This window comes from Schistocerca americana, chromosome 3 (assembly GCF_021461395.2).
Source record: "Schistocerca americana isolate TAMUIC-IGC-003095 chromosome 3, iqSchAmer2.1, whole genome shotgun sequence".
NCBI lineage: Eukaryota > Metazoa > Arthropoda > Insecta > Orthoptera > Acrididae > Schistocerca > Schistocerca americana.
Window position 1 is genome coordinate 943401773 of NC_060121.1, and position 12678 is coordinate 943414450.

The following is a 12678-nucleotide window of genomic DNA, read 5'->3' on the forward strand; positions in this document are numbered from 1 at the left end:
TTATCAAATCTGCTGTGAGGTCCATCACTGGAATAGGATAACCAAGACAGAAGAAAACTAGATCCTCTTCTGGGAGCAGAAAACCAAAACCACGGCAAGAGTTGCTGTAAGTTAATATGTAATGGAAATTAATTCTCAGCCTGGGAAGAATGTATTGACGATTATTCTGATTAGATAAAAAAAGACAAACTCTTCCAGAATACACTGTCTTTGTGAGATTTATATCATTATGAGAAGTGTGTTTACATAATAGAAAATCATGAAATACGTCTTTAAAATACTCTAATGTTGTGATGTATACACGTACATTATAATTTCCTGATTAGTTCCATGAAAATATTTTTTCTTCAACTGCAGGAGAGAAAGAAAAAAAAAAAAAAAAAAAAAAAAAAAAAAAAACGCTCAGCAATGTAGTAGCATGGCGTGTTATGTGTATCAATGAGAAATAAGTAACTTAGAGAGTGTTTGAAGATAAGCATCTTTATAATGTTCTTCCCGCGAAATCTTGTTTCTTCTGTGTCGTAATTTGTGCCATAGCTGCTTACAAACTACGCGCACGCCGCACGCATGGTTTAAAAGTGGTATCCTTTCGAGCCGATACGTAAACATCCTTCCCCTCATATGCGTCCGCAAGAAGGGGCAGTTGCGCCTCCCTCTGGAATGGAGTACAGAGCTCTTATTCATTACAGAATTCTCATACACTTCTAAAAGTGATTTTAAATGATTTCTCAAAACCTTTCGTTTAGCCATTTGTCGGGCTACCTTCAAAGTCTGCCTACCTTCAAAGAACGCTGGTGTATTGCGGATCAAACGGTGCCGTGGCAACTTTCTTTATGGCCTCCTTCGAACTATTGTTGTCAAGTGACCTACGAGACGTACCCTAGCTTAGTGGAATCAAATTCCCCGTCGCAGCTAAACACAGAGCTTCGTGGAGCATTGTTTGGTTACACAAACACCACTTGCTGTACCGTATACAGTCCGCTTTGCGTTAATGATCACTTTCACAGCAGCTTTGATGTCTTCATCACGAAGAGCACCCAAGAGTACGTTTCGCCAGTTTTTCTAAAAAAATATATAGTTTTTAATAACATATTGACTTTCGGAGCGTGCTCATACAGACATCTCAACACTGGAAATGTTATACTGCAGTTTGTTTTGACAATTCAGAGTATGCATTAGTTTAAGTCGTACCCCGCTACGAAGTTAAATAGTCGTAACTAAAGACAGATTCCGACATAAAACACGACCGGATAATTCTCCAACAGTCTTTTCTTTTTTGTAAAAACTACGTTCTCGATTTGGGTTGGGGAACGAGGGCAGTATAAGTACCTACCAGTATTATAAGTTGTGTTTCATGGGATTTCTCAAATCACAATACTGATTACGTTTAATATGCAATTTTCTACGCTTTTCATACATATGGACGTGTACCGAATGGGTACCAGTATTTCTCTTACCTAAACTAGTCACAAGAATATCCTGTGACATATGTACTAGATAATTTATAGCTCGGTAAAGCTAAGTGCTTCCTGAGCTAAATCTGCCCAGAACTATTATAATATTCGATAATTTCTTATGTAAAGCAACGTTATGTTACGATTTTTTTCTGTGAGTGTCAAAATACCTATAAATCTATCATGATATGATTGAGAAACATATAGAGTTTTTTTTCTGCTCTTGCTTTGCCTGCTACTACATGCACAATTTACCGATCCTTCAGCACTCTAGCAAAAGTAAAACTGTTGGTATTCCACAATGAATAAAAAACATTATGTGGGTTGCACATGCTAAGTGTTCACAAAAAAAGTGATTGAAAAATCTGATTTTACTAACTTAAATATTAATAAATTTGGGCAACACTCTCGGCGATTGTTACTCACCTTCAAATAAGATGTTACATTTTGTGTAGTTTCGTATCACATGTGGTTCTTCAAGGTAATGAAAAGAAATGACAACGAAATAGTTACTAATTAAACATAACTCAGTGTCTCATGTAACACCTTGTTTTGTTTTTTCCTAACTCTTCGGGAAGTCGGAATTGGACGTGATCTCGACGGGCCAGGAATATCTTCATTGTAATTCATCGTTAAATGTTTTATTACCTAATACTTGACACATTTCTCCTAGCAGCTACAATGTAACCGTCTGAAGGTTGCGTCTGGCAGCACTTGAAAACATAACGCAGTGTCACGAAGACACAACTTGTGCCGATATTTATCGAGCAGAACTGTTTACGCTTCAGCGACAGATACGACAGCACCTGTTGTTTACATTAAATGTTGTTGTGGTTTTAGTGTTGTGATTATAAGAACTTATGTTTTAAAAAACTTGCATTTCAAAACAGTATTTTGTAAAAAAAAATTGATTTCCCGTTGTAACATTTATCACAAGTTTTCAAAATCGAAAGTCTTTGGCAGGGGCCTGTCTCGCCAAGCTCTCGTAGGCCTACGGTCCTGTCCCTATCCGCCACAATAAATAGTGCATGCCTGATAGCAGAACATCGCCAGTTACGAAAATAAAAGCAGTATCTCAGAGTCGTCATTGATGCGAAATCTCAGTGATGTTCACTGTAGAAATATAGAGGAGAAAGTGCTGATATTTGCCATTAAGGCAGGATAGGCAGTGCCGTGTTCCCCGTTGACCAAATCGTAAACCTACCAGGGATCATGCGGAGTGAAGTAGAAATGGCTGAAATCTCGGCCGTTTACACGAACTGGGGGCCTGGAACGAAACCTGTAATCAAGGTACACCGTAAGGGATTATATTGATATATAGCACTTGGGTGATTGAGGTGAATGTAATGTTTGCGGCGACAGGCGCAGTTTGGAATGTGATTAACGACCACCAGGGCAGAAATACAGGACCCGCTCCGCCTACTCCGCTAGCGCCCTACCATTTTCGTCAAATTCTAATGACCGTGATCATCTCCATAACGTAGTGACTTCTGCATACAGTTTACATTGCGAGGCTGCTCAACAGCGATACTTTCAGCAACCAAGTACGCCTTTTGTCTGTTCTGTCATAACACCACGTGGCCTGATGCTGACTGGTCTTTAAATCTGTATTCAAGAAATATGTTGCATTTACTTCCCTGATAAGCACAAGGCGAAGGTTCCGGATTCGCTTTTCAATCGCCAATTCATTTTCGTTTTATTACGTCAGATTTACCCAACTTCCTCAAACACAAGGCCATTTTTTTTATCCGCTTCACCAGACTGTTGTTAACAACTGTTAAACTTGACTGCCATTTTGATCTTTCTGATATTTGAAACGCAGACGTTTACTAATCGATTAATAATTCCTTCCTCAAATAGAGTTACAACCTTAGCAATATCACTGTTAGACTGTATGACAACATTGGCATTGTCACTGTTGGACTCTGTGATCCCATAGTTCTCATTGCTAGATGTTTTAGCTGGTTCAATGGACTCTATATCTTATGTGCCACAACTCACTTTCTCATTGACAGTCGCAAACACAGACTTGTGAGTTAGATGTTACAGTGCTGTAACATTCGAAGTCAGTAAAAATGGAGGCAGACTGTGCCCCCCTCCCAAATATAAATCCAGTGTCTTAGTCTTTCAACGTCTCACTCTTGGAACAAGAATGCATTTTTACAGTTTGCCAAATTTACCACAGCCTCTCCTTTGTAACCTGCAAGTCTTGTTTCCTTCACATTTATTTCCTCCACAATTCATCAGCTTACCGTAGATGCTAGCACTTTTTCTGGTATAAATTTATCTTTCAACTTTTGCAACGCCTTGTCTTTGTCTACTATATCATTATTTAAGACAGTTGTCCATCAGCAGTCAGTTTTTTCTAGCCCACATTTCATTACATTGAGTAAAAATTTCACAGGCGTAACGTTGCCTTCTCTTGATGATATAACCCAAAATGGGTTATATCATCAATTCATGGAGAATGTTTGTAGTTTCGAACATTTTAGTGGCATTTACAATCTCAGTTACTGAACCCACCATTCAAACTCGTTTACATTTTGCCACAGTTTCATAGGTCACTGAAGATGAATCCAGAGATGGTTCCTAAAATGAGACCACAGCCAACTTCTTGTTCCATCATTGTTCTTTCTCAGTTCATGCTTCATTGCTAATAATCTTAAAATCAAACGAAATGTTAAGCTCTAACAAACTGTCCTCTTTTTTACAAAGTTATTAGAGCACAAAATGGAACTGAACCTTACCAACAAACCCAGAGATGATGTGAGTATAAGAATCTCCACAAAAATGTGTCTGGGTTGCTTCTCAGACTTGAAGGTGTTGATCTTAGATCAAATGCAACAGGTGTTTTCCCAGTTAAAGTTATTTACAATTTTTTAAGTATATGCGTAGATCACAATATAATACTAGCTGAAGGATGCCAATTGTGGTTGGATCTGGATAATATGATGGGATGTGCTGAGCTCTCTAGAACAAAGAGAGGTAATGTAGTGCTAGACCAGCCCTCATATGTGTCTGATCTTGCACTATATAAGATACTTAAGTTTTGCTTGAATGAAGGAAAACTACATGAAACAAAGTTCAGGAATGACAGTGGCAAGTCTGAAGAACTTTTTTTCCCCGTCATATCAGTTGACGCATGCTATTATTGCAGTTGAATAGGAATGTGATATCACTGACACTAAACAGTATTGATGTAATTATTTCAGCATCTCCATGAAAACATTCTACACTGAAGCATTAAAGAAACTGGTATAGGCATGCATATTCAAATACAGAGATATGTAAACACGCAGAATATGGCACTGCAGTCGGCAGTGCCTATATAAGACAACAACTGTCTGCCACAGTAGTTAGATTGGTAACTGCTGCTACAGTGGCAGGTTATCAAGACTTAAGTGAGTTTGAACGTGGTGTTATAGTCGGCACACGAGTGATGGGACACAGCATCCCCAAGGTAGTGAAGAAGTGGGGATTTTCCTCTACGACCATTTCATGAGTACCATGAATATCAGGAATCTGGTAAAACATCAAATCTCTGAGATCGCTGCGACCGGAAAAAGATCCTGTAAGAGCGGGACCAGCGGCAACTGAAAAGAATCACTTGATGTGACAGAAGTGCAACCCTTCTACAAATTGCAGCAGATTTCAATGCTGGACCAACAAGTGTCAGCATGTGAACCATTCAACGAAAAACATCATTGGTATGGGCGTTCAGAGCCAAAGGCCCACCGGTGTACCCTTGATGACTGCACGACACAAAGCTTTATGCCTCGCCTGGGCCCGTCAACGCTGACATTCGACTGTTGGTGACTGGAAATATGTTGCCTGTTTGGACAAGTCTCATTTCAAGTTGTATCGAGTGGATGGACGTTTATGGGTAAGGAGACAACCTCATGAATCCTTGGACCCTGTATGTCAGCAGGAGACTGTTCTAGCTTGTGGAGGCTCTTTCATGGTGTGGGGCGTGTGCAGTTGGAGTGGTATGGGACCTCTGGTATTTTCTAGATACAACTCTGACACATACATAAGCATCCTGTTTGATTACCTGCATCCATTCGTGTCCATTGTGCATTCTGATGGACTTGGACAATTCCAACAGAACAATGCGACATCCCATACATCCAGAATAGCTACAGGGTGACTTGAGGAACACTCTTCTGAGTTTAAACACTTCCACTGGCCACCAAACTCCCCAGGCATGAACATTATTGAGCATATCTGGGATGCCTTGCAATGTGCTGTTCAGAAGAGATCTCCACCCCATCGTACTCTTATGGATGCATGGACAGCCCTGCAGGATTCAAGCTGTCACTATTTCAGACATTAGTGTAGTCTAAGCTACATCATGTTGCAGCACTTCTGCATGTTCACAGGGACCCTACATGATATTGGGCGGGTGTACCAGTTTCTTTGGCTTTCAGTGTATTTTAAACAAAATAAACCTTGTGCAGCACACTAGGCGAGTTCATAATACATTTATTTTGTAGGAATAAGCAGATGATGCTTTCATAGGAATACATCCACAACAATTTCAGGACAAAGGACAAAATAAATAAATCCTGGGAGAATAAAGCCTGGGGGAAGGTCACTGACTAAGGTACAGTAGGCAACAGCAGCTGTTTCCTCATACATTTTGCTTATTTACTTTGTAGTCCTCCCTACGATCAATGTCACTATAAACCTTGGCATTCTTTCTGAGACTGGCCCTTTTCCGCATCTCACATTCACTAAATGTGATAATTTGGAAACTATTAAATTTTACAATGTTTCATTCTTTGCTGATTAAGAAACAGATGTTCCTAAAAGCTTGAGATTATAACATCATTAAAAAACGACCTGCAGAATCTCACATTTTATAATTTTCTATTAATGTACTTTGAACTATTAGCTGAGGCACAAAACATATCGTAACACATTGATTATCATAACGGTAATATGCAGGAAGCAAACTTCTCTACACTTGTTAATGACAAATGACAGCATTAAAATTCTCACTGGTTGCAAATTTTTTATCACCAAGCAATTTATTTTCTAAATTTGAAATCAACAACAACAGCTGTCAGGTTAAGAAGACTCTGACAAGCATTGTCACCTCTGTTCCTGGTGTGCAAACTTTTTTGAACATTTTTTAATTGGTGTAACAAGTAACTTGAAAAGCTTAGGGCAGAAGTGCCTTTCAAAATCCATTTAATCCATTCTCAGTTGAAAGTTTATTCCATACCATAAACTGATAGGAAACAAATAAAATTGTACCTGTCATCAAGTATGATCACACTCTGTTCTTGCATGAGGGTTAATTTCGAAAAGAAAGTAAACTTCTTAAATAGCTAAAATAAAGCTGCATGGGATTCATAGGCCATAATATGCTCCACGCTTTGATGTTGCATCATGATCTACTAGGTTAAAAATGCCATGTGATGCCTCCAAAGCAGTAATTACTTTTCAGTCGCATGTTTCTTGAAAACGGAAATAATATGTTGCCTCTAAAAGCTTACTTTAGAAGTCTGGCCTAGTACTGAACACTTTTCCTTCATTGTTTCTTGGGGACTGAAGTTAAACTGCAATGACAAGTGACTACACACTTTTCACATTGGGTCACTGAACTAGATGACACATAATTTCATAAATGTTATGATATGTCAGAATTCTGATATTTTGAATCAAAAGTTTCCCCAAAAGTTATATACACAAATATCATGAGGATTTTTTTTAATGGCCATTGCTTGCTTAATATCTGTAACACCAAACAGTTTTTGGAGTCTTTACAGCATGTGCATGTCCAAATATATTTCATAGAAAAGATTTTAATGTAGTTTTATGCGTAAGTGTGCAGTTGTTAAAGGTAGTTGACAAAAGTTGTAGTTAAGGACAATCATTAAGGTTGTTCACAATATTTATAGGTAGCTGGAGGAACAAACTGAAAAACATCCATACTGTTTTCTGTAAAGCTGTAAAGTAATTTACTATGAAGTGATGCAAAAGTTTGAGATGAGCTAGGCAGCTTATGAAAGTGTTCTATCCTTCAAATGTTACAATAGCATATCACTCTAGAACTTTTCTCTAATAGAATGAATGTTTCACATTACAGGAACTCAAAGAGAGCTTTAATTATGGTCTCTTCTGTCCTCCTGTGAATGGGAAGGCAGGCAAATTTCTTGACGAGGAGCGGCGTCTTGCTGATTACCCTTTTAATGGACCTGTTGGCTACCTGGAGGTCTGTAGCTACTTCTTTATACCTTTCTTTTCTCATTATTTGAATCACTCAAGTTTAATTGCATAATACAGTGGCTGTCTACACTAAACCCGTGTGATGCTGAAAATAAGAAAACAACTGTACAGATTCAGGATGGCATACACACCTAACTGCAAAAATGACAAAGCAGCAATAATTCAAGAAATAAAGCAAAAGAACACTGTATTAATTGAAAGCTTGGCTTATATACACACATATTCCACAGATCACTATTGAAGATTTAGAAAGCTGTCAAGTGTATGTAGAATTATAAAACGATTGGGAACTATATAATTTCATAGGTAAATACAAAAATAGTGTTATGATGTATAAATAAATAAATAAAAACTCAAACTGCCATGACTTCACTTGTACAATACACCATGTAACAAAGTCTCAAGAATTCAAAACATTAATTATACAGATGTGATAGTTAGCTAGAAAATCTGTATCACAGACAGGAATATTCTGTCACTGTAAAGAGTCTGGAAGAGGTGTGATTGAAAAATTTATTAGACAGGACATCATACGTTCCCTGTAGCTATGCTGCCTTTGGATGGAAAATGTGGACCTGATACACTATTGAATGACTATAAAAAAATCTCTGAAGCATGCTATGCAACCCAGTCACTAAATTTAGTCAATACTAGCATGACATCCATTGCATCTTACGTACAGCGATAAAGTAATAAGAGTGATACTGTTTTCTGATATCTGCAGCACCAGCAATGAAATGCGGCATTGACAAAAAATTTTTTTTCCTTACTTTGTATTCACTGATGTTAGTTATTTGTGCTGTTGGTTACAACTAACACCTTCATCTTCAGGTGCCTTGATAAAATGGATCAATAAATCAAAATCAACAAATTTGAGCTGTCTCATAGAAATCCGGGGTAGATATTCCACTTATGATTGTATCAGTGCTACATGAAAGTTGACACAACTATGGAATTGATGAGCGACCCACAGCATCAAGCATACAGAGGTCACAAACTAAAATGTTCCCAATATTGGGGGGAAAAATCTGATATGTTGAAACTGACCTTTGTATTGATGATTACATATCAGCAGTTGAATAGAACACGGGGAGTTATCTCCCTGGAGAGCAACTGTGTTATAGAAGTAGATAGCGGGCCAGTATCATAATTTTTCATTCTGGAAACATCCCTAGGCTGTGGCTAAGCCATGTCTCCGCAATATCCTTTCTATCAGGAGTGCTAGTTCTGCAAGGTTTGCAGGAGAGCTTCTGTAAAGTTTGGAAGGTAGGAGGCGAGGTACTGGCAGAAGTAAAGCTGTGAGGACGGGGCATGAGTCGTGCTTGGATAGCTCAGTTGGTAGAGCACTTGCCCGTGAAAGGCAAAGGACCCGAGTTCGAGTCTCGGTCTGGCACACAGTTTCATACTAATAATGTGTTTGGAATCAACAGCAGTAAGTGTTTGATTTGGGTAACAGAAACAGAAGAAATATTGAATTTAATTGATGAAAGGAGAAAATATAAAAATGCATTAAATGAAGCAGGCAAAAAGGAATACAAACGTCTCAAAAATGAGATCGACAGGAAGTGCAAAATGGCTAAGCAGGCATGGCTAGAGGACAAATGTAAGGATGTAGAGGCTTATCTCACTAGGGGTAAGATAGATACAGCCTACAGGAAAATTAAAGAGACCTTTGGAGAAAAGAGAGCCACTTCTATGAATATCAAGAGCTCAGATGGAAACCCAGTTCTAAGCAAAGAGGGGAAAGCAGAATGGTGGAAGGAGTATATAAAGGGTCTATACAAGGGCGATGTACTTGTGGACAATATTATGGAAATGGAAGAGGATGTAGATGAAGATGAAATGGGAGATACGATACTGCGTGAAGAGTTTGACAGAGCACTGAAAGACCTGAGTCAAAACAAGGCCCCAGGAGTAGACAACATTCCATTAGAACTACTGACGGCCTTGGGAGAGCCAGTCCTGACAAAACTCTACCATCTGGTGAGCAAGATGTATGAGAGAGGCGAAATACCCTCAGACTTCAAGAAGAATATAATAATTCCAATCCCAAAGAAAGCAGGTGTTGACAGATATGAAAATTACTGAACTATCAGTTTAATAAGTCACAGCTGCAAAATACTAACACGAATTATTTACAGACGAATGGAAAAACTGGTAGAAGCGGACCTCGGGGAAGATCAGTTTGGATTCCGTAGAAATGTTGGAACACGTGAGGCAATACTGACCTTATGACTTATCTCAGAAGAAAGATTAAGGAAAGGCAAACCTACGTTTCTAGCATTTGTAGACTTAGAGAAAGCTTTTGATAATGTTGACTGGAATACTCTCTTTCAAATTCTAAAGGTGGCAGGGGTAAAATACAGGGGGCGAAAGGCTATTTACAATCTGTACAGAAACCAGTTATAAGAGTCGAGGGACATGAAAGGGAAGCAGTGGTTGGAAAGGGAGTGAGACAGGGTTGTAGCCTCTCCCCGATGTTATTCAATCTGTATATTGAGCAAGCAGTGAAGGAAACAAAAGAAAAATTTGGAGTAGGTATTAAAATCCATGGAGAAGAAATAAAAACTTTGAGGTTCGCCGATGACATTGTAATTCTGTCGGAGACAGCAAAGGACTTGGAAGAGCAGTTGAATGGAATGGACAGTGTCTTGAAAGGAGGATATAAGATGAACATCAACAAAAGCAAAACGAGGATAATGGAATGTAGTCGAATTAAGTCGGGTGATGCTGAGGGAATTAGATTAGGAAATGAGACACTTAAAGTAGTAAAGGAGTTTTGCTATTTGGGGAGCAAAATAACTGATGATGGCCAAAGTAGAGAGGATATAAAATGTAGACTGGCAATGGCAAGGAAAACGTTTCTGAAGAAGAGAAATTTGTTAACATTGAGTATAGATTTAAGTGTCAGGAAGTCGTTTCTGAAAGTATTTGTATGGAGTGTAGCCATGTATGGAAGTGAAACATAGACAATAAATAGTTTGAACAAGAAGAGAATAGAAGCTTTCGAAATGTGGTGCTACAGAAGAATGTTGAAGATTAGGTGGGTAGATCACTTAACTAATGAGGAGGTATTGAATAGGATTGGGGAGAAGAGAAGTTTGTGGCACAACTTGACTAGAAGAAGGGATTGGTTGGTAGAACATGTCCTGAGGCATCAAGGGATCACCAATTTAGCATTGGAGGGCAGCGTGGAGGGTAAAAATCGTAGAGGGAGACCAAGAGATGAATACACTAAGCAGATTCAGAAGGATGTAGGTTGCAGTAGGTACTGGGAGGTGAAGGAGCTTGCACAGGATAGATTAGCATGGAGAGCTCCATCAAACCAGTCTCAGGACTGTAGACCACAACAACAACAAGTGTTTGATTAACATCTAGCATCTTAATTTGCTTTATGGAAAAGCAATTAATGGTGGAGTATTTCATACCGTGTCCAGAGCCTAAGATCACACTATTTTCAGTTGCAGAGAACAGCTTTCGTTTGGTTGAATGCAGAAATTAACATGTATTGTGAAATGAAATGTTTGGAATCATGTAAATTATGTGCATCTGCTAAGCAGCAAAGCCTTGAAATTCTATAAATAATGATGAAGGTACAAGTCTCAGGACAGCTACTGTTTTGCTTCATATAGTGGACTGGTACATCATATTAGTCATCCATCTCTCTCCTACACTCTCCAGTCTGAATAATTCTTTTGCTCTGTAATGGAGGGTACAGTGTAAGGATTCTTTATTACACATGATAGTTGTCGGCTGGACTAGAACTCAAATTCAGAACTATGCCTTTCACAAGCAATTATTTGAGTCAGTCAGAACAGTGACTGCTTGAGATGAATGAAGGACTAGTTTGAATCCCACACTGTTTTCTATTCTCACAACACTGTAACCTATCAGAAAAGAAATATGGCCTCATAGAGCAATGTTTCTCAGCCGCCATGTCATGACATGACATTTTTATGTCTTCCAATCTTCTGCAGATAAAATATCTAGAACATAAAAAAATTGTTCCTATTCAAGAGTCTATGTAATAAATTTGTAAAATTTGTGTATCATAGTTGTTCCATAATGAGAAATGTATTATATGTACTTTGTGTTTACTGCTTTGCATATAAGGAAAAAATCAAATGTAGGGAAGTCACGAAAGTTTGAAATGTGCTGTCCCAAAGGACCAAAAGGTTGAGAAACGTGGTCCTAGAGTGATGGTCAACAATTATACACCCCTACAGCTTGCTATGTCTCGTAACTGCAGGTTAATGTTTCAGTTTTTCTTATAAAATGTTGCTACTATTGAAGCGTCAGTTCTTCTCTGTCTCCTCTCCCTCCCAAGAACATATTTATGTAATTAAGTCAGTATTCATTGAACTTGAACTAGGCTTATATATTTTTAAAGAAGAGTGAACTGAATGTAATCAATTTTCAGGATACTGCTTTCAGTGTCTTTGTTGTAACCATTAATAAAGAATTTTCGTTATTTGCAGCTCAAGTACAAGAGACGTGTGTACAAAATGTTGAACCTGGATGAGAAGCAGTTAAAAGCTTTACATACTCGAGCTAATCTACGCCGTTTGTTAGACTATGTTGCAAATGGCCAAGTTGAAAAAATCACTAAGATGTGCTCCAAAGGACTTGATCCCAACTTTCACTGCCCGGAAACTGGAGGTATGTTCATTGAACTGGCTAAAATCAGAGAATACAGTACTGTTTATTAAGCTCTGTTTTATATAATAATCTAAATTTGTAATTTTTATTGAAGATAAACAAAAACAGGGGTTATTAATACCATTTGTGTCCAATATTGTAACCATATTAAGTTAGCATTTGTATGAAAACATACCTGGAGAATAATACTGATCGCTAAAGAACCATGTCTTAGTAGATTCATGTTACGTACTATATTCCTCATCCTAAAACACTCACGTATTTTCCTAGCTCATTATATATGAATCACTACATTCATGTGAAAGCCATTAGGTGTACCCTTGTAACATTA

General features: G+C 38.2%; 1 protein-coding gene and 1 non-coding gene across 2 annotated transcripts in view; both read left to right on the top strand.

Annotated features, from left to right (window-relative positions):
• The window catches only part of LOC124606563 (SH3 and multiple ankyrin repeat domains protein 3), a 147307-nt gene that overhangs the window by 45142 nt on the left and 89487 nt on the right, over positions 1-12678 (top strand). Inside the window, exons 4-5 of the mRNA XM_047138546.1 lie at positions 7549-7674; positions 12167-12347. Coding sequence (XP_046994502.1) covers positions 7549-7674; positions 12167-12347 — 307 coding nt within the window. The remainder of the gene's footprint in view (positions 1-7548; positions 7675-12166; positions 12348-12678) is intronic.
• Positions 9008-9082, top strand: Trnas-uga. Its single transcript has one exon. It is a non-coding gene; the product is annotated as a tRNA-Ser (tRNA).